General features: G+C 41.5%; 3 protein-coding genes across 6 annotated transcripts; 1 reads left to right on the forward strand and 2 right to left on the reverse strand.

Moving 5' to 3' along the window:
- Positions 1–1568: 1568 nt before the first annotated feature.
- LOC117417875 (serine/threonine/tyrosine-interacting-like protein 1) lies at positions 1569–5532 on the reverse strand. Of its 2 annotated transcripts, XM_059035286.1 has the most exons (5): positions 5247–5532; positions 4508–4665; positions 4034–4211; positions 3353–3537; positions 1569–3126 (listed from the first exon to the last, which is right to left on the reverse strand). In XM_059035286.1, the coding sequence occupies exons 1-5, from the start codon at positions 5264–5266 to the stop codon at positions 2477–2479; spliced, it is 1191 nt and encodes a 396-aa protein (XP_058891269.1). In that variant the 5' UTR covers positions 5267–5532; the 3' UTR covers positions 1569–2476. The 2 variants fall into 2 exon arrangements, with proteins under 2 accessions (XP_058891269.1, XP_033886150.2); XM_034030259.3 differs by lacking the exon at positions 5247–5532 and having other exon boundaries at positions 4508–4786.
- Positions 5533–7819: 2287 nt separating this feature from the next.
- On the forward strand, positions 7820–12104 carry si:ch211-248a14.8 (uncharacterized). Of its 2 annotated transcripts, none has more exons than XM_034030012.3 (5): positions 7820–8011; positions 8548–8686; positions 9099–9294; positions 9800–10094; positions 10852–12104. In XM_034030012.3, exons 2-5 carry the CDS (start codon positions 8562–8564, stop codon positions 11358–11360), a joined length of 1125 nt encoding a protein of 374 aa, XP_033885903.3. In that variant the 5' UTR covers positions 7820–8011; positions 8548–8561; the 3' UTR covers positions 11361–12104. The 2 variants fall into 2 exon arrangements, with proteins under 2 accessions (XP_033885903.3, XP_033885904.3); XM_034030013.3 differs by having other exon boundaries at positions 8591–8686.
- A 303-nt stretch (positions 12105–12407) lies between these two features.
- ecd (ecdysoneless homolog (Drosophila)) lies at positions 12408–20683 on the reverse strand. Of its 2 annotated transcripts, none has more exons than XM_058985176.1 (14): positions 20586–20683; positions 19705–19941; positions 19187–19304; positions 18658–18745; positions 18209–18387; positions 17667–17859; positions 17124–17252; positions 16619–16744; positions 16187–16272; positions 15933–16039; positions 15369–15582; positions 14763–14830; positions 14211–14434; positions 12408–12950 (listed from the first exon to the last, which is right to left on the reverse strand). In XM_058985176.1, the coding sequence occupies exons 2-14, from the start codon at positions 19907–19909 to the stop codon at positions 12711–12713; spliced, it is 1977 nt and encodes a 658-aa protein (XP_058841159.1). In that variant the 5' UTR covers positions 19910–19941; positions 20586–20683; the 3' UTR covers positions 12408–12710. The 2 variants fall into 2 exon arrangements, with proteins under 2 accessions (XP_058841159.1, XP_033885825.3); XM_034029934.3 differs by having other exon boundaries at positions 20488–20680.
- Positions 20684–21447: the final 764 nt, after the last annotated feature.

The raw sequence follows: 21447 nt of genomic DNA on the forward strand, positions 1-21447 counted from the left end.
TGCTTCCGAAAGTAGAGCATGGTGGATACACAACTCCAGCAATGCAGGCTTCAGGTACATTAGCAAGCCATAGGAAACTGTACATACCAACACAGCAAATTCAGAACCTCACAGCGCTCTCGTACTATACAAAGAATGACTCCACTCAAAACAGCAGACCATCAATATACAGTACTAATATACAGATATGTATATCTATGCACTCATTTTCTTAATTAATTTTCAGTATAGGACACTGAAGTTATTTAGTTATCCTAGGGTAGTCTTTCTGTAAAAGTACTTGGTGCTGAAACTTTTGCATTGTTTTGCATAGCTTTTCTTGTTTTTTCAAGTGCCATTCAGATTTTCAGAGAGTAATTAAATCTTTTTAAAGTAATTAAATATAGCAGGAAACTACAGCACTCTGAACAATAACTGAACTGCTACTTTATGCCACTGTTTGGAGATTCCTTTTCATTGTAGCATCGTGGGGTTGCGAAGAACCCAGCATAAAATGTTAAACCCTACAGAAAATAACCTTTATAAAGCAAGTGTTATAAAACTGCTACTGCAGTTTTCTAACTTGTTCTATATGTTTTACACAATCTCTTAATATCTATAAAGTCTTCGTTATATTTGTGGGGCAACTTCTCAAAAGAGCCAACTTCCCTTTAACGTGTCGGTATGTTAAACATAACTCTTTCAGTCTGTCAGCTACATTAAAATAATATATATTTAGAGTTTTTTTTAGGAAGCAATAGCAATATGAACTCCTTTGTAGGAACAACAATGGCCCTCAGGCCTTGTTCTAATCTAGGTGTGCAGTCCTGTAAGGATAAGTTGAGCTCTATGACTTATTGCTTCAATAAATCTCACGAGCTGTTGGTGGTGCTCCTGCAGTTCTCATTTTGTCCCATTAGATGGCGCTGGTGGTGATCATCCTGGTGTCAGACAGTAGACTGTGCTTGCTTGTGTGACAGGCATCCTTTGGCTGTGTTCTGTGATGTAGATAAGGGAACGTATCTGTTACATCTTATCCATGTTGCGCATTGGCACTCTTCAGCTTGAGTAGAACATAAGAACATTTACGAATGAGAGGAGGCTATCCGGCCAATCAGTGCTCGTCCGATTCCTAGTAGTCAATCAATGTCAAAACTTTGTCAATTTGGCTTATAAAGAATCCCAATGATACAGCACCAACAACATAGCTAAGTAACTCATTCCACACTGCAGAGGCGTCAAAGCTGATGAGAGCTACACGATACTGAGAGACACAGGTGCACGGATCAATAACACCAAAGGATTTATTGCAATTTAACTGGAAACAGTACAAACTTGACAACAAGAGCACTGGCCTATGTGCACCGTTATAGGTTTTTGATTGGACCTTTACGTCTCATATGAGCTGTGATACGAGGTTCCAGTATGGTGTCCAGTATGACTGGCGTGACTGTGAGCTCCACCATCTATCCTTACATGTCACCCCGCACTGGTTTTTAATAAATACCTCAAATTACAAAAAAATAAATAAATGTTTAAATGAAACACATTTTTTTAAATGCACATAATTCTTAGTTTTATCAACTTTAATAAAAAATATATATATATACAAAAAACAATTGGTGCTTGGTTTTGAATAGAGTGATGTGTATTTAAAGTATTCTGTATGGCCTAAATGAACTATCTACTGCGCTTTCAGCCTTTTAAACTCTTAATGACAGATTTGATTGGAGTCTGTGTCGCCCTGACATACAGTGCCACATACTGGCTACACAAGACAAGAGCTACTAGAAATGAAGCAAAGCAACATTTTAGAGCAATGACGTTTAAATGGGTATCCTAGACTGTTTAAAAAACATATACCTTTACATGTTTAATAAGCTTCTTACTGTACAATATATGTGGAAAATATTCTCTGTGTTTCCTAACACAATGTCATAGGTAAAGAAAAAACAGGTTTATTTCATTGTATTGTTAACACTACTTTGATTGTTACAAGGAATACGTTATCTTATTTTAGACAGTTAACAAACAAGTCTGTTAAAGTTTTACTATGTATTCCCTCATTACACATTGCCCCCTATTAGAAACTATCCAGAATTATCATCTTGTTCAAAAAGTTAAACTGGGGCTGTCTGTGGCAGGTTCCATCTGCAGTTCTTCAATCCAGTGTGAAAACCATTACACAATGGTGCAATACCATCTGTATGTATCACTTTATTGTATAAGTCCCATTGTCAGCCTTTTGTTCGTTTTTGTGCTTTGTAGTTTTTTTTTTGTGCAGTTTGAGGTTGCCTCGAGCATCCTTTACATAGCTCCATCAGACATTCCAGTTTGATACCTGCTGTTCCCTTTGAACTCCTGTCCCTGTGGCAGATGGATACATGGCAGAAGATCCTTGGCAAGGTTAGAAGAATGGGACCCTGGGTACTCGCAATAGATACCCATGTCCCGCCAGGTCTTTAGTGAATAACCCCCTCTCCCCATCATGCCGACCCTAGACCCGAATGTCCTGTAGGTCGGTGAGCTTCTTCCCAAAGAGCCTCTCCTCATAGGTGAGGAGCTGCCTCAGGAAGCCGTCGTTGGGGGCAGCACAGGCCCGGCGCTCCTTCAGCCACTGGTAGGCATGCCGCAGGGTCCACTGGCGGTGCTCCATGAGGAAGGCCAGGGTGAGGGCGGAGCTGCGGCTGCGCCCCAGGCTACAGTGCACCAGGACCCGTCCCCCCTCGGCCCGCAGTGCCTGGGTGATGAAGCGTGTGGCAGCAGGGAAGCTCTCGGCCACGTCCTGGTGTGTGTCGTCGTTCAGCCGCAGGTGGAGGTAGCGCAGCGTGCTGGGGAAGGCGTCGGGGCACTCAGCCGTGGCGTTCAGCACGTGGGTGATGTGCAGGTTCTTGATGATGCGGTAGTCCGACGCCTGCCTGGCCGAGCCCTGGTACAGCGCCCCCTCCAGGATCTCCGAGGGGTAGATGGTGAGGGCCAGGCGCTCGGACTCTAGCAGGATCATCGTGGGGGTGCACAGGAAAGGGTAGAGGCGGGAGAACGCTGCGTAACCCCCCTGGAGGACCACAGGGTCCATCCCCAGAGAGCTGAGCTGGAAGAAACAGCGCTGCAGAGTGGGTGTGTCCCCCGCAGACTCTCTGCTGCCACCTGGAGAGAGAGAGAACGGAACAGGCTGCGTTAAACAGCAAGAGCACTGGTATCCAGGAGGGCTGTGGAGTCCCCTTGACACCTCTTTGCTACCACGTGCAGGGGGACAATGGAGAAGTCTTGGTGAAAAAAGAACACTGCTGAAGTTTTTTTTTTTTTTGGTTGTTTTTACAATACAATCTCCGTGATTCACCATGCTTATACTATGCCTTTACTACATCTTTACCATGGTACGCCACAGGGATCCTCTGTAAGGCTGGGGTGAAGCCCTCATCTGCTCTGTCCCCCTCCTCCCCGTACAGCAGGATGATGGAGTACTCCTGCAGCTGGCTCCTGGTGATCAGGCAGCCCAGCTCCGGATGCAGCACTGTCAGGCTCACTCGCGCTGTCACCATGTGCGACTGCTTGTACCTGCCGAGAGAGACGCACAAACAGGACCCAGCTTCAGGTGTTGTCAGGAATGGGGCTGTGTTGTGTTAGTGTGTGAGTGTGTGGGTTTCTGAGTATGTGCTGTCAGTGTGTGTGAGTACGTGTTGTCGGTATGTGTTGTCAGTGTGTGTGTGTGAGTGTGTCTTTTCAGTGTGTGTGTGTTGTCAGTGTGTGTGTGAGTGTATGTTATCAGTGTGTGTGTTGTCAGTGTGTGTATGTTGTCCGTATGTTATGTGTTGTCAGTGTTGTGTGTGAGTGTGTGTTGTCAGTGTGAGTATGTGTTATCAGTGTGTGTGTGAGTATGTGTTGTCAGCGTTATTATTATTATTTATTTATTAGCAGACGCCCTTATCCAGGGCGACTTACAGTCTTAAACAAAGATGCAGTGTTGTGTGTGAGTGTGTGTTGTCAGTGTGTGTGTTGTCAGTGTGAGTATGTGTTGTCAGTACAGTATATGTGTAAGTGCGTGTGACATTACCGCTCAGTGCTGCGGCAGTCCAGAATCAGGATGTAGTCTGGGTTGTGCAGGGCTGGCTCTCCAGCCTCAGCGTTCAGGAAGTTGTAGACCTGCTGGGCTGTGACGTAGCCCCCCCGGACCACCGGCCTCTCGGGCACTGAGGGGACCAGCACGGCAGTGTCGTTCTGCACAGCACTCCCTGACAATCACAGCAGAGAGGGGTTTAACAACATGTAAGCGTGAAATCACACATGAAGTAAATGGACCAGCAACACGGTTAAAAAGCTGCAGTCCAGGATTTTCAATGCCTTACATTTGAACAACTATATTCACACTGTTTCAAACCAATAAACATGACATAAAATAACCACTCTTTTCTGCCCTGGTTTAGCACTTTCTAGTTTGAAGGTTTCTCAAAATGCATCTATTTTTTCAGTTTGATCTAATCCGGTTGCAACTTTCCAGACCCTTCACATTTAAATTGGATAGGATTACCTTGTGAGAGCGGTGTTACTATGGAGACCACAGGCTTCGTCCCACTCTGGTAGTCCGAGCCCTTGTTGGTGCCGTTGGAGAGTCTGTAGGGGATGCCGTGTTGGGGTTCCCAGGCGTGTCGGGATACATTCAGGGGCACAGTCCGACACCTCCCAGCTCTGCATCCCAATGCACAATAAAGCATGTGATTAGATGGCAACAGCACTCCAGCAGTTTTTCTCAAATTATTTCACTCCTGGTTTCGCCTTGCTTGTAATGCCCAATTTGAATGGCGCCTCATCACTGTAAACTCATTATACTGATCAAGGTCCACCCTCTGTTCCCTCTGTCAAGCCAATCACCTGTTTTCATTCCTGTAAGAGCTGCCCAGCTTGACTTGTCTCCTCCTGACCGCGCTGGGTGTCTGCGCAACAATTCTTTAATAAGATTTTAATATGCTTTATCATACCTATGGGCTTTACAATGCTTTCACTGTGCTTTATTACACTTTGCTGCGCTTTCACAATGGGAAACTTTTATAAGGGTAACACCACCCGTTAAAACACAATCCTTGTTGCCAATCAGAAAAGCTAAGATGAGAAGTTGTCCACTAGAGACTAAAGTTAACAAATACAAAAACTGAATATAAAACTAATACAAATTGAATATGAAAACCAAACACTACTCCTACTACTGTTTAAAAACGCTAACTAAGTGTTCAAGCAGATTTCAGCCTGAGATATTGCTGAATCATACTCACCTGGAAGATCCTATCCCCATTTCTTACATTGGCCTTGGTCAGTGTGTGGCACCAGCAAAGCCTTTCCCATCAACGGCACACTGGGGCGAGAGATTCCAGGGAGAACGGGCATTCATCATCAGCTCAAGAAGCCGCCACCATCAGCACTCTTAAAATAATCGAAACGTCACTTACTTTATTTTCCTTGTCAAAAAGAAAACAACAGCAACAGCAAGTGGTTCAGTCGGAGGTAGACTTCCACATGTATGAAGGAGCGAATCGTGCTTTACAAACACTGTCTTCTCTGGCTTCTTTCCTTTCCCTTTGTGTGTGCTGTGTTTGTTTTTGTGTGCGTGATTGTTCTTTTTAATTATTTTTTTTATCAGCCAACCTGAAGGTTGGCCTCTATTTTGATAGGTTGCCATGGAAACAGGGTGAGGTGAAGTGCTCTAGAACTTTATAAGCAAGCACGTCCTAACAGGTGGATCTAACAAGCAGAGACCCATGTGACTCAGCGGCTGGGCTGGTGCATTATATATTTACTCTTGTTCGCTGAAGAGTCTTGGTTTGTAACTGAATTTGTATAACGCACTTGAAAATGTTTGAATTATTAGGTACTTATTGGAGAGGTTAAAAAATTGCAGCTGGTGAATAGTACCGTTGGCTGCTGTCAGGCAAGGTTGCCCTGAGAGCTTCTTTTCACAGCTCTGGCACTGAGAACACTGCTCAATCCCAACCCAAACACACCCTGCCTGGCCTGCCTGGGCCGCCCAGGCAGGCACTTCCAATTGGTTTTGTGCTACTGTTCATGAGTGCTAAGTTGAGGCCTTCAAACTCATTTTTCTTGAGTTGGACTTGAACACAGGTGAAAGGCATGAAAGGTTATTGAATTAACCCACTGTGCCACCAAGCCACCAGAGCACAGTGCAGTAACATTAAATTTCGGTCCCCTGTGAAAATTTGCTTTGCTTCCTTCAGAATCAATTAAATTTGTTTTTGTTATGTTATTAAAAATTCAAATAGTTGTAAAAGCCCTACATTCCTGTCATTTCAAATGTTTATAATGACATCTAGGCTGTAATTCAGACTAAACGCATTGTATCTAATAATTAAAAAAAAAAGTTTTAATATCTTCGACGCACTGAGCAGCTTATTTCAGTGATCTCATTGAGGGCAGGGGTGTCTGTTTGGAAACTGTTCCTATCCAGGGTGCACGCAGTGACTGTAGCAGCCATGCAAGTTAATGCATAAGCTCCTGTCACAGACACCTGGCACAGTGTCTCTTTGTAACCAAGGGCACTGACACATAGGAGCTGGCAAGCATGTGAAGACAGGCAGCCCATATAAAAACACATACTCTCTAGTAGAGACCAACACTAGAGTCAACAATACGACATTGTAGTGTAGTACTGTAGTATACTTAAGCCTAAGATATATACTATATCTGTTTTAACCGCAATGTGTATTGGCTTGAGTTTGTCCAAATTGTTTTAACTCATATTTCAAATATAACTAATAATATTGATTTGGCACCTGAAAAACATTTGGGAGATTTGTTTTCAGATTGTTCATTTTTTCATACGGGATGTTAAGGGTGTTCGGTAGCTTGGCAACGCTTCCAAATAAATTGTGTTTGCAGATTTAACAGAGCTAAGGACCTTTGAGATAATCCCATCGCGGTTACAATGAAAGGGCAGCAAGATGATGCAATGCACTGTAATTACCAAGCATAATTACAAAGCAATATCCTGTATAGTTAAGCATCTCTGAAAGAGAAGTACATGCATGCATACAAAACCAGTACAAGCACTTCACATTGCTATTCAGCTCATTGAAAGCTGTGGCTGCTGCTCACAAAAGAATGATTATCTCCTTGTTTGAGGAGGCTGGTCCAGAGAGGAGTCCAGATCCACGAGCTGGATGACAAAAGGGTTCGACCTCATGCTTTTCAATGTGTGGCTTAATCAGATCAGATCAGATCCACCAGCATCAAAGCTAATGGGAATAAACTCCCCTATAGCAGAATTATCGTTTATAAAAGCAGAAGTATAATAAAAAGACCTCTTTTGTTAATACTTGGGTGCATACCTACTTTATATAAATGTATCCATACTGTACTAAAGCAATGTTAAGAGCATCAAGAGGCCAAACAGCAGTAACAGCACTGAGCTCCTTGGGACAACTACAGCTGTTACTTCAATCAAAGGTTGTTGTTGTATTGTAAGATTTTTGGCGTGGTCACATTTTTACTCTGTGTGCGTGCGTGCGTGTGTGTGTGTGTGGGGGGGGGGGGGGCCTTTGGACCCCACTAACTATCATTACCAACCTTCATGTAAATTGAAAACAAATACGTATTTCATGCTGCTAATCATAACGGGATTAACAGAGGGGATGCATATGAATCCCCCCTGCGTGTCTGTACTGTATGTACGCAGTGCACAGATCAGATAGTAACTGATTGTGTGACTGTAAATAAACAGGGTTTATGGAGCATGCTTGGAACGGAATATGGGCTGACTAAAGTCCAGGCTGTCAAGGAAGTGAGCTTCCCTATTAACAGAGACCGCTGACATGATCTCCAATGATACGGCTGTTGTTGCAGGAGAGACTGGTCTGTGATCAGGGCTTGACTTCACAGTTTCGTTAGGAAAGGAATCCACTGCTACCTGGTGCACAGCTGAGACCCAAAACGGTTTTCTTCTTCCTCTTCTTTTTCTTCTTTTTTATTGGAAAAGCAGCTGAGAGACAGGAGTTAAACCAGGGGTGCCAAAGGACAAGGCGACTAGGTGAGTTCTAAATGATCAGTGCGAGAATGAACGCAGGTATACATATCACAGGATAACTAATCACCACTGACAGGGATTGCAGAGCATGAAGGGGCTCCCCTATAGCTCCATGTCAACGATAGAAAGACTCCCATTGCACAGCATGTTGAGCCATTTCAGATTTAACCAGACTTAGTTGGTCGCCTTAGTTGGACTTCCTTCAGGAAAACCTGCAATGGTTCAAGCTGCTGTGCAATGGAAGTCTTCTTTCCATCGCACCATGGGGTGTGCTGATTACAGTTTACTGGAGATTAGGTAGGTTGGTCAGTAAATATATATTTATTTTTATCAGTAGCACTAAAAAGAAAAGCTTTCCTCGCTTATGCACCTTGTTTTCCATGCTTTACCACGGCCAATGTTTTTATTTTTACCCAAGAGAATGTTTATAAACGCTCATAAAAAAAATCCTTAAAACTGTCCTTATATTTCACTTTCAATTGTACAGTCTTGGATAAAGGAATACACTATGAATAAATAATGCGATCTGTGTTTTACAGGGTAAGTCTCTGAGATGCCACATTTCCTCATGTGTCTTTCCAGAAGTTCTGTCAAGCGGGTTTCCTGCTGGCTCTGCGTGGTGGCTGCAAGGATGGGTTACATTCTTAACACCAACAGCAGCAAAGTGTTCCTGTTCAGGTAAGAGCAGGTGTCTGTGGTTCAGGTGGGTCTGGGTAAATTGTAGGACAAGTTTTTAGATATGCATCTATGAATTAGCTCCCTATCATCCAAATGTACTGCATGCGCTCTGAACTGATCCTAGAATGTGCTGTGGAATGCCAATGGCCTTTGAACTCCACCTACTCAACTTAACTCAACATTATTCACCAAGGGACTCTGATTTTTTTTTGTTAAAAAATGGGTTAGATTGAGAATTTAAAAACTACAAGTACACACATAATATTAGGGAATTGATTTTATATTTTATCATTAAAACAAATAGAACATCAGAAGCTTTAGATTTTAATATACTTCAATTTAATACACTTATTTAAAGGAAACAGCTTTATCAGGTTTCCCTCATTTGAACCCTTTGCCCTTTGCCTCACAGTCCCAGCTGGTTCTGGGGGAAGCTGCAAAGAGTCCCCGGCCCCCCGTCCAGGACCAGCCTGCTGCTCTCCCGCTGCTGCGCGTACCTGCTGACCGCCACTCTCTACGCCCTCGCCGCCATGCTCTCAGACTTCCTCCAACACCTCTTCATCACTCAGTACCGATACACCTACCCAGCGTCCCTCGTCCTCGCACAGGTAGGGTGGAGGGGGAGATAAAGGAAAGGAAGGCATATGGGAAATGTATGCAATATTAAATAAAAATAAAAGCAATATTAATTATATTAACCCTCAGATTGAAACTCAAACCTATTAGCTTACACAGTGTCACCAGTCACTCTAAAGGTCAAAGAACTATTGCCTTGAAACACTTTTACCTTCTGACATCACAGCTTCAGGCATCATTGCTCACTGTTTGTGGATTTCATAGCTATATAACTCAACTACAGTCATTCCATTTCTTTCTTTCTTTTTTCCTTTAGCTTTATCTTTTCATATATATATATATATATATATATATATATATATATATATATATATATATATTGGACCGTAAAGTACAATACATACAGTATGTAAGAAAGGAATAATAATTAATAAATAAATAAATAAATAAATATAATAATATTAAAAAAAGGAATAAATAAAAGAAACCTGCAGGCTCAGCAGATGTTCCCAGTGTGAGTGAGTGCCTGTGTTGCAGGTGCTGTTGACTCTGCTGGTCCTGCAGACCCTTAGGTGCCTGGGCTGTGTCCCACTGCGTTCCTACTCCCTACGGCTGGGAGAGCTGCTCCTGGTGCCCTCGCTCTGCTCCAGCTTCCATACCGTGCTGGGACTGTGGGCTGTCGGCAATGCTCCCTCTGGCCTCTTCAACCTGACCCAGCGCCTCGTACCCATCGCCTGCCTGGCCTGGACGCGCGGCCTCGGCACACAGCGCCCACCCTCGGTTAGAGTGAGCCTCCTCGTCACTGGCATCAGCCTCGGCTCGCTTCTCCCAGGTACCACCACGCTTCCAGTTATTGGAAGATATTTCAGAGGGGTGAAAAGAAAAATAGAAGGCAGAATTTTTACTTGCATTGGAACTGATATCATCGCTTTCAGTTCTCTACTGGCTGGTTTAATAGGCTCTAACTTAGCACTAGTCTTGAACTACCTTACCTCCAAAAATATTAGGTGCCACCCTAAAGTTTACCACGATATTTGTGCAGTTTTACTATGCTTTTCCCGTGGCTATACTATGAATTTACCATAGTTTATCTTTTTTTTTTGGCCTTTTTTACACTGCAATGCTTTTACTATTTTTTTTTAATGGCAGTAGTCCATTATAAATGAACACTTGGGTCTGTGAAACGAGCTGTAGAAGAATTTTACAGAAAGACCACCCTGGTACAGTACAATTTATTGATAAAAAGTATGGGCATAGATATATGTATTTGTATATTTGAAATGGTTACTGGTCTGCTCTAGTGAATGGAGTTTTAGTTATCTTTCCTAAGACCGGTATACGATATCTTACAGGCCCATTTTCTAAAAAAGATGATACAGCTTTAGCGATATATACTGTATATATAACATCCTCTGCTGGCATTGTGGAACAGTGCCCTGGTATCTTCAATGTTTACACAGTAAGCAGGACCGTGGCTCAGCATCATTTGATGGCTCCAGCTGAAAGGTTTCCAGTTGACAAGAGGAAGGGTGCGCTGGTAAAAGATCCCTTTGATAACCATCTTGTATCCTGCACCTTCCCCCTTCCAGGTATCCAGAGCACCCACTCGGAGGACTCTCTAGTCTACCTGTACGCTCCTCTGAGTCTGTTCCTGGAGAGCCTGTACCTGTGTTGGCTGCAGAAGGTCTGGGAGCAGCTTGCATCTGGGATTGGGAACATTTCCATGCTGGATATCCACTACACAGTAACAGTCAACAGCAGCCTGGTGCTGGGCTTCTTCTGCCTGCTCCAGCTGGACTCCCCCCAGGCTCTGATCCAGGGCAGCTGGCACAGCCTCCTCTTCCTAGGCTACTTGGTTGGGTTGCTGGCCCTGGGCTCCATCGTGAGGCTCCTGCTCTGCGTGACGGCTCTCCGCAGCTCGGCAGTGACCTCCGCTGTCATGGAAGTGGCCAAAGTGGACTTGGTGACCCTCAGAAGTCTGGTCCAGTGCAGCCTGGGGTCCACCTCCTCACCAGTACTGACTAGCTTCTTCTTCAGCACCAGCGGCTTACTGGTTTACTGTTACCAGTTGGCTCTTAACCAAACACACCTTGTTTAACCTCACTAACTCTAATGGTCTCTACTGAAGATTTACAACACTTCAATGCATAAAGAACTGCCTACACCACTGCCAGCAGTCTCAGAAAGAAACTTTTTAACTTTCTGGATGTCAGTTACTGTTAAAATGGTTGCAGCTGCTGTACGAACACATACCCTCATTATTCCACACAAAACCTGCAGCTGGAAAGAGAGTTAAGCCAGTGATATACATTTGTGTGATACATACTGTTAGGGCTTGAAGTTTTCGGTTTTCATTGATACTAACCGAAAAAACACGCCCGAAGACCTATTTAGAAATTCATTTTTTGTTTTTTTAAACCGATAAAGGTGGGTTTTGGCAATATATTTGAAATTATGCACCAATCATGCACCACTCTCTTCCTATATAAAGGAAATGGCTATCAGGCAGGCAGTGCGCAAAGACACCGCTACTGAACATTCATCAGTTTTGTGGAACTACTTAATACACTTGGAACATCCATGCGTCATTTGCTTTTCAACGGGCTTAACTACCACGAACCCACACAACCCAGCAACATGGCGTTGCCAGTTAACATTTTATGGGTTTTATTCAGTGATGAACCAAAAAGTTATTGTAAATATAAAACTGCTGTAGTTAAGCTTCTACTAATGCATATTAAAGTTTTTCTTGCGCACAACTGCCTAATTATTATGATTAACATTATTATAGATATAGTACATAAAGTACCATGATGAATGTTTAATCTTAGAAAAAAATGTAAATAACTTATTGCATGAGATTAAATACTACAGTATGCTATATTCATACAATGGAAAGCTGTTCCTTCTCGCATCACAATTCTCAGTAAACGCTTGTATTGGTGAAACATACATTCAATTTATTATTGCCAAGTAATAATAAAAACCGATACCCCCCCCCCCCCCCCGTCTCCTGGAACAAAAAATAAAAACAAAAAAATTCAAGCCCTTCATACAGATGCCAAAAACATGTACAGATATTGATATATAATGATACACACACAACATACATAAACAGTAAGTACATCAATAATAAACTTTGTACTGTATATTGATTTTTTTATTGAATTTTTAAATGCATTTTATTTTTTTCAAACAATGATAGTTTACCACGTATATCAAACTGTCTTTAATACATCAGCAGGATTTGAAAAATATTAAATAACCAATAACTATTAGGAGGTGGTGTAGCCTAATATGAACCAATATGAGACAGGAACTCATATTCCTGTAGCCATCTTTGTCCAGGGGCTTCTGATTTGTCCATTTGTGATTGGTCAGAATAGGTAGTTGTTTCAGACAGTGCAACCTAGGCAGGTATGTATGTAAAGGCTCTGGCATGGAAACACTAGCTCTTGTCAGTGTTGTGTGGCAGACGAACCCCCATGCTGTGGAGGATGTTGGAGGCAGGACCGGCCAGTCCTTCTTGACAGCTGAAAGATTCCAGCAGGTTTGAAACCAGATTGAAATCCAGGTCAAGTGGAACAGCACCCCCTGCCGCCTGGAGGTCTTCATTATTATCATCCCCATCTTCATCGCCCTTGTCATCATGGCCTGATCCCCTGGACAAGTCAGCCGCTCCAGCATCCTATGGGGTATTGAATGTTGTATTACTTTGCGTACAACGCATTGCGCTATTATTATATTATTATTAGCAGTCATTTAAACTCGGCAATTAAACATATATAGCAAAATCAGCTAAAATAATGTTACCCATTTTTGGTTAAAGTGTGTTAAAATAACATGATTTGTTTTACTTTAGAAACATGGTCCTTTTTTCTTTAGTGACTTTTAACCCTTTGAAGTCCATTTATTAAGTGCGTGTCAGGTCCAATTTATTTTCACACGCGCAGTTAATTTTAGACGCGCTGTTTAAAAGTATTTTTTCCCCCCCACCAGTCAAACGGGTTTAAAAGGCCCTGCATATCAACAAAGCACTCACTAGGCATCTCCAGCCCCGCCCCACCCTTTCGTTCGCTATAGCTTTCACATATGCCAATAAATAAATAATAATAATAATAATAATAATAATAATATAGTCGTATATACCGATCAATCATCTCCTGATCACTCGTTTTAACACCAAAACGCCTCAATAATGCAATCCAAGTCATTATTTTATTACTATATCTCAAATAAGCTCTGCAAATGTCCGTGATATTCTCTGAGCGCTGATGCAGTAACAGCCAGCTTGTTTCCTTATGGCTGTCGTTATCTGATGCCAGGGGCAAGTATGACTATTCATGAGATACGCCCTTTTTTTTTTGGTTTTTCGGCTTGTCTCATCTCCTGTTGCTCCCACTCAGCCACTGAATGGTTTTCTTGTCTTTTTCCGGAGAAAAAACAACTAGAAACCCGTTTTTTGCGTCTTTTTGATGATGTCGGACAGTTAACCCTTTGTGGTCCTATGTCGGACCTGGTCCGACATTGCAATTATTCCTATCCAGTGGATCGCATTATTGAGGCATTTGGTGATAAAACGAGTGATCAGGAGATGATTGATCGGTATGTACGGCTATTAATATTATGTATTTTTTGTGTGGTTTATCTTTAAGTGATTATATATCTATCTATCTATCTATCTATCTATCTATCTATCTATCATCATCAGATTATACTCAAATGAAATGCGAAAAGTCTGTAAGAGGCAAGGATTGTACGATAAAAAGTAGGTGAAAATATAAGCAGTTATGTAGAATTTAACAGACAGACGGACATGATCAGTGTACAATTTCACTGCATGTTTTTTGGGCTCCAGTGGTGGTTGGAGGAATTTCAGCTGAATGTTAGCAAGAAAAAGAAAGAGTGACTCTCACTATATATATTTTTTTTTTTTTGTCTGACTCACCGCTTTGCTGTGTGTGCTGAAGCTCTTCCCGATGTTAGTGCCAGCCAGCTCTCTGTCCATCTCTGCCATGTAGGCTCTTAGGTTGCCCAGGGCCCCCGAGTTGCTGTCACCCCCTGGTTCATCATCACTGCCCAGGAGATCTTCGTCATCATAGTCTATATCATCATCATCATCCTCAAGGTCATCAGAGTCCAGCTCTTCATCAGGGGCACTTGAAGGCCCCCCTAAAAATGAAACACAGATTCAATACACCTTCAAAAACGGCAGCATGCATTTGCAATATACAGCGCTATTTAACCCTTTCAAGCTGGGACCAGCCTTATGAAGGCATCTCCCATAACGCTGGCTTCTTTAACGATAGTGCCATTTGATTTGTAACAGAAGGAACACATACTGTACAAACTTGTTATAAATTAAAGACTTGGAAGGAGTGTGTGCGCCTAATATATATATATATATATATATATATATATTATACATAATATATGATTTTTAAAAAAAAATTCTATAGATATAGATGGACACAAACAGACACACAAAATAAATAGATACCTAGTATTTTTTCAAAAGCACTGGCCATAGAGTTTACATCAAACTTGATTTGGGAACCAGAAGACGACCTGACAAGCACAAATACAGAAAAATGAATTATAGCGACCGATAGTAAATAATAATAATAATAATAATAATAATAATAATAAATAATAAATAATAATAAACTAACCCAATCATACAGCCCTGTAAGGTAATATGGTGTGTGTAGGGCATCTCTTATAATGAAGAAATATCATATCATGCACGGGAATGGGCAAGAGGATGCTAAACAGAGCTGAGCACGATCTGTACAATTTCATACATTTTTAATGGAGAAAAAGCATTTTACAAAAATATTAATTCATGCAATAAATCTGCAGTGATCATCAAAGTGATATCACACTGCTCAGAGCCAGGAGGCCAAGCTCCTATTAGCACATGGACCAGAGAGGATTATTGGAGGAGAGATCTTCTTTGGCACCTCTTGATTTGCTCTGCTCTCATGACAAGGAATAGATATACATTCAAGCTGGGAATAGCGGACTTGTCCAGGAGTACAAAAGATATATAATCTAACGTTTATGATTTGCACAGTTCCTAAACTCTGAACTTTGCATTTCTTACCAGGGCAGTTCAGCTCCCTCATGTGTGGAGACCTTGTTGATGAAGGCCTTCATGCTGTGCGTGACTGCAGACAGGCTGTAGCTCTCCTCCTCCTCTTCCTCCTCCTTCTCCTCTCCCTCCGCACCCCCATGGGCTGCGCTCTGAATTCCCCGGCCTGTCGCCTCCTCTAGCAGCTGTTCCAGCTCTTCTGGAGTCATCTCCAGCCAGCGCTCACCTGGGCAGAGAAGTCAAACTGACTAAATACATAAAGACTAAAAATCATCCACATTCCACTGTGAGCCTTATCAAACTCATCTGAGCTCTGGTGTGACTAATTAGGCTCACAGTGAAATCTTCTATGCATTACAAGACACTTTCCATAGCTGAACTGGTGAGGCTTCATAAAGAAACACAAGCAATCCCATGAATCATCATAATAAACATGACAGGCAAGGTGCTTTGACATCATTTTGCATGTACTTTCAACTTTTTCATTTTATTTTGCAAACACTTATAATCTCAGATTATAGTCTACCACTGTTGAACTGTTAGAAAACTGTGTAATTTAGTCGGTTGGATACTCACTGTCCTCAGCTGGCAGATTTGACTCCTCCTTTTTCAGTTCCTCCAGACTGTAGGGGGTGCTCTCCAGCAGCTGCAGAACCTCCTCCCCAGGCAATAAAGCACTGGAACTGGATGAGCAACACAGTGAGGGATTGGGGCAGCCAGACAAGTGCCATTCTCCATAACATGAATAATAAGGCCAATAAGGAACATCTGTATTGCCCACTAAGCAAATCTGTTTGGAGTGGGGAGTGGGGAAGAGATACTCCTCTTACCTTTGTGTTATGGCTGCAGACTGCTGAAAGAAACTCTCTGCCATTCTCAATAGTTCTTTATAGCGGGCAGACCCCTCAAGTTCACCCTTGGAAATAAAGAATACAATGGCTGAAGATACAACACATTAAAGTGCAGCAAAGTGTAAAACTAGTGTACGCACATACAGAGGGTCCCCGCAATTACTTATTGTAATTATTTATAAAATATGTATAAATATCAACATCAGATTATACTCAAATGAAATGCGAAAAGTCTGTAAGAGGCAAGGATTGTACGATAAAAAGTAGGTGAAAATATAAACAGTTATGTAGAATTTAACAGACAGACGGACACGATCAGTGTACAATTTCACTGCATGTTTTTTGGGCTCCAGTGGTGGTTGGAGGAATTTCAGCTGAATGTTAGCAAGAAAAAGAAAAAGTGACTCTCACTTTAAAATAGTCGTTTTTCTTGAGGCTGTTAAGAAATCCTTTCCAAAGGGGATTATTGCACACGGGGGTGCCTGGCTCAGACGATCGTTTTGTGCATTTAGAGCACATGATCTCAAACCCATGGGCCTAGACAACAAGACACAGAGAGACATGTTTTAGTGTTTGGCAGGCCTGAGCTAATCGGATACAGTTACATGAATTCTAGAAAACATTCTCAATGCTGACTGAGCATAGGACTAAGTATTTCATGAGTCTCAATGCATGCCATCTCTAACTTCAACCATATAAAAATAAAAACCACACTTCATGTAATTTACCTTCTCAAACATTGTAGTTTGTAAAGAACGTGTATCCGCTTAGACATGGAAACAATTATGTTTAAAAAGTGGGTTCACTGAGAACAGAGGTCAACATCATGCATCTGAGCACAGCAACACTGGGCAACGTAGACCAAACATTACTGACTAAAAATAATGATTATTTTCTACTGAGCTTGTGTTCTTACCAGCTTAATTCCGAGTTCATGTGCTTTGAACTTGGGATGTGAGCGGGGAGGCAGCGTGAACCCACTGCGGCGATCTGCAGAGAACCTCTGCTGCAGCAGCTGGGCGTAGAGGCATCTGGTGAAAGTCACCTGCAACAAAAAAAAATACAAAAGAATATCACCTTGAAAGGTAAGCCCTTCGTTGCTGATCAAGCTATTTCAGTTTTGCTGCGAGTTTAATGTGTTGCGCCTATGGCCCCTAGGATACGCCTAATCATTCCCACGCAAGGGATATAATGGAGGCACCTATATGTGTACCGATACATACGTCTACATGTCACACTTATTCATACACATATTCATAACCATGGTACGGTATGTGTGTTAAACTCAGGTACGACTAATCCTGGTAAGGTGTCTTATCCACGTCTATATGGGGGAATTTGAACTAAATTATTTGAATAGTTTTATTCTTCATTTATATTCTGGCCATGTGGCATCAGCTCACTTATTGTTATTCAATGGCAATGCTTGGTATGTTAAATGGCTGAGCCAGGCCCTTACCGATGCCATGACGCGTGTCTCCGGAGGGAAGGTGGAAAAAGTTCGGCAGGCTTGCAGGTCGATGGGGTCGCGCAGGTAGAAAGCGAGCACAGCGGGGGCGACGAGGTCGGGCCGAAGCTTCAGCGTTGCCGCAATGCCTGCCGGAATGTAGCAGTGAGCACGGTGCAGGTTAGACTGGATCTTCAGGGGGTACCTGCAATAAAACATTGGTTTGGGTTGAGCTAAGATAGGCAGACAGAATGCTAGTAAAGTTTTCTTAGACAACAAGAATGGCAATAAGACTCCTACTGCATAGCAGTTTCCAGGTTTTAAAACAAGCTTGATTAGGTAATAGGTATAGGTAACAAGCTCAGGCATGTGTCATTAAATTCATTAGTAAAACCGGGAATGGATCAAAACTGCTATGTAAAGTAATTTGGATGCTCATTTCACCAGTACCCCTTTCCTGCAACTCTTTCTACAACTTTAGAAACTAAATTTGAAGTTCTGTAGTAAGCAAAGTGTAGGTACTCATCCAGTGAATACGGTTATCTCACGCTTACCCTTTCAGTCGTTTGCCCAATGCTTTGCGGATGGGCTCAGCTGCCAGGCAGGTCTCTGGGTGTGTGGAGAGCAGGTTTACAGCCTGGGGGATTGCGAGTGTGCCTTTAGGTAACCATGGCGTTTCTGCAGGGTTCCGAGGAACAGGGATGATGTGAAACTCACCTTGGAAGAAAAACACCTACAAAAAAACAAAACAAAAAAAATATTTAACAATAAAAACAGTAAATGGAGATGCTTCATTTAGGTTTTGTGGAAATTCTGACTTTGCACTTCATTGGAAAAGGAAAATGCAAATACAACATTATAAAAATGAAAAAAAATACAAGAGTGCATTGAATTATCTGACCTGCTATTGTGGCCTAGTCATGGGGTTATCACACACCTGTTGTTGAGAAAGTAGTGCTTGTAATAAAAACAACTGGCCTTCCTGCTTTTAACAAAAACTTACCCTGTTCGTACTGCTGTCTGGGTTCAGCCATTTGGGAAGACACTCCGCTGCTTCGATCAGAAGGAATTCCCCATCATTATCTTCAATCCTAAAGGGTTGGAAATAAAAAAAATTGGCATTTTACTTTATATAAAAATTTATATAAAAATTTATATGTATATATATATATATATATATATATATATATATATATATATATATATATAAGGCACATACACAGTATAGTGAAACCCGATTAAAATTAACAAATGAAAATACAGTCAGGTTCTATAGGATATCATCAGCATTATGCTTTGTACCTGCCCTACAGGAATATACAGCTCAGACTGCGGATTACCAAGCAGGTATATGTTGTGCATTACCCTAGATTTCTTAAATATACTTATTATAAAAAAATCTGAAAGCTATACAAACATGTATTTTCCCTGGGATCTCACTGTCTTGGGTGTTAGCAGCATTAAAAGGACTAAAACATGCCAGAAGTAAAATGTATAAAATAACAATATAAATTTAACAGTAAGATCCATACCTAGCCGCCAGCTCTGGAAACACCTTTGTGATCTGCTGTATGAGATATACAATGAACCACTCATCTTCCACGTTGTCTCCGAAGTTCGTGCAGCCTCGGATATGGGCTGGCACGACACCTGCAGAACAGAAAGAGAAAGAAAGGAAGCTGTGGACTGGAGGAGTGAAAAGGTTTCTGCCTCCTCTGCTAAACAGTTGGAAACTTTTTTTCACCCATACATTTAAATACATTAGCTTTGCATAATAAAATTAGACTAGTGTTTTGTCAATAATCCTTAAATAAATATATTTTGATTTACAGTTTATTTGTATTTATGTTAAACATATTCTGATTAAAGGTGTTAAATGTATGGGTTTGCAGAACTGGAATGAAAGCAGCACATGTACTGGCTTCCAGCATATCTTCTCCCATGATAGTCCAGTGTCACTGTTTTATAAAAGATACAGCACCACAACAGCTAGTTCATAGCTGTAACAACAACATAGAAAGTAACACGCTCAACAGCTCTGTTGCCTTACCTTTCTCTGGCACGTATTTAATACTAAATGGTTGATTCTGCCAGATATATTGTGTTAAAAGAGGGGCAAACTGGGCCAGGATCCTCTCAATGTATTGTTGCAGACATTTCTCTCGATCCTTGGTGTCAGAGGGGTCGGGCGGTACCAGAAAAAGACTGTACTGGACTGAATCTTCAGCAATCATCGGTCTCCTCAGTGCGTCCATGATTACTGTATTTGGAAAGGTTTATCTATCCTCTGTCAAAACACAGCGGTGCAGTTATAATGTTAGTCAAACCCCAAAGACAACTTGGTAAGTTTGGTACGTGTAACAGATTTTAAACGCATTCCAACACATATTATTGTTGTTTATTATATTAGAGTTTATACCAGTACACATCGAATATATGGAAGTGCATTTTAATGGGAGCAACAATAATGTTACGTAAAAGTAAGAGTTTATTTGTTTTAACAATACAACAGTCAACGTTAAAAAATAAATCGTTTATCAGTACATTAATTTATTAAATTATTATTGTCGATAATTTAGGATTAGGCCTTTTTTTCAGTCAATTGCGCTCACTAAACGTAAACGTAAAATTAGCACACGTGCTATGTTAAATAAAATGCCCGATTTTACAAAATATATAATGTAAGTGTACATTGAGAAATAGTTTTTGATTGAAATGGAAATATGAAGGTGAACCAGAACTGAGTCGGTACATCTCGAACAGTATAAGTGAAACACCATGCTCTGCACAAAGTTCAGAAAGTTTCAGAAAACAAAATACATGCGGTACTTACTAAACACCAAATGTCCTTTTCTAATTGACTTCCAAAAAAATATGTGGAGGGGAGAAAAGAAAACAGTAGATAATAAGTGAGCAGTTATAAGAACATACAATTCTGCATTTCACACATTTCTCTCCATTGTCTCCATGACGACACGGTCCATCCCTCAACCATCTTCCCCTTCGGTACGACGCGATCAATATCCGTCAGTGGAACACAGAACATTTATTTGTTCCGTTGTTTTTTCTACACGCCAAAGGCAAACTAAATCTATTTTGTGTGTACTTTAACTACGGCATTTATTGTGTGGGGTTTCGAAGTACAATTCGAGCTTAGTTTATGGGGGGTAAAAACGTTAAGTTAAAATAACTTATGTGAAGCGGTTTGCAGCGTTGGTGCACATAAAGTGTTGGCGAACTGTACAATGAACGCACATTTCAGTAACTACTTGTATTAGGCTGTGGAGGCGAAGTTAAGTATCAATGACACCCCAGTTGTTCTTATGGGCGTACTTTTTAGGGTGGAAGAATGAAAACATTTAAAGGTGCAGGTTTACTCACCTTATGTTTCTTTCATAAAGTCAATATAAAAGACACGTAACACGTTCAATTCCACAAGTTCTCGTTTGCTCTGTTAGGTTGTCTTATTGTTTTAAAAATATACATTTGAATATTTCGAATTGAGTGGTAGGGCTTTATCGGACCGGGGACTCGAGTAGGGCGAGTGTAAGAACGAGGTAGGATGCTATACCCACGGCGAAGCCGGCAGCGAACCCGGGGATCAGCAGATAGCGAGCAGAAGGAAGACTCGGGGATAACGATGTAATAAAATAATAATAATAATTAAAAAAAGGACTAACATAAGAATGATTTTCAGATACAACAGAAAGTCCGTGTCGCATAACCTCCAAATGTGTGTGTAATACGTCGGTTTCAATCTGTATGCATTGCCAAGATTTAAAACGAGGAACCA

Source organism: Acipenser ruthenus, chromosome 13 (assembly GCF_902713425.1).
Source record: "Acipenser ruthenus chromosome 13, fAciRut3.2 maternal haplotype, whole genome shotgun sequence".
NCBI lineage: Eukaryota > Metazoa > Chordata > Actinopteri > Acipenseriformes > Acipenseridae > Acipenser > Acipenser ruthenus.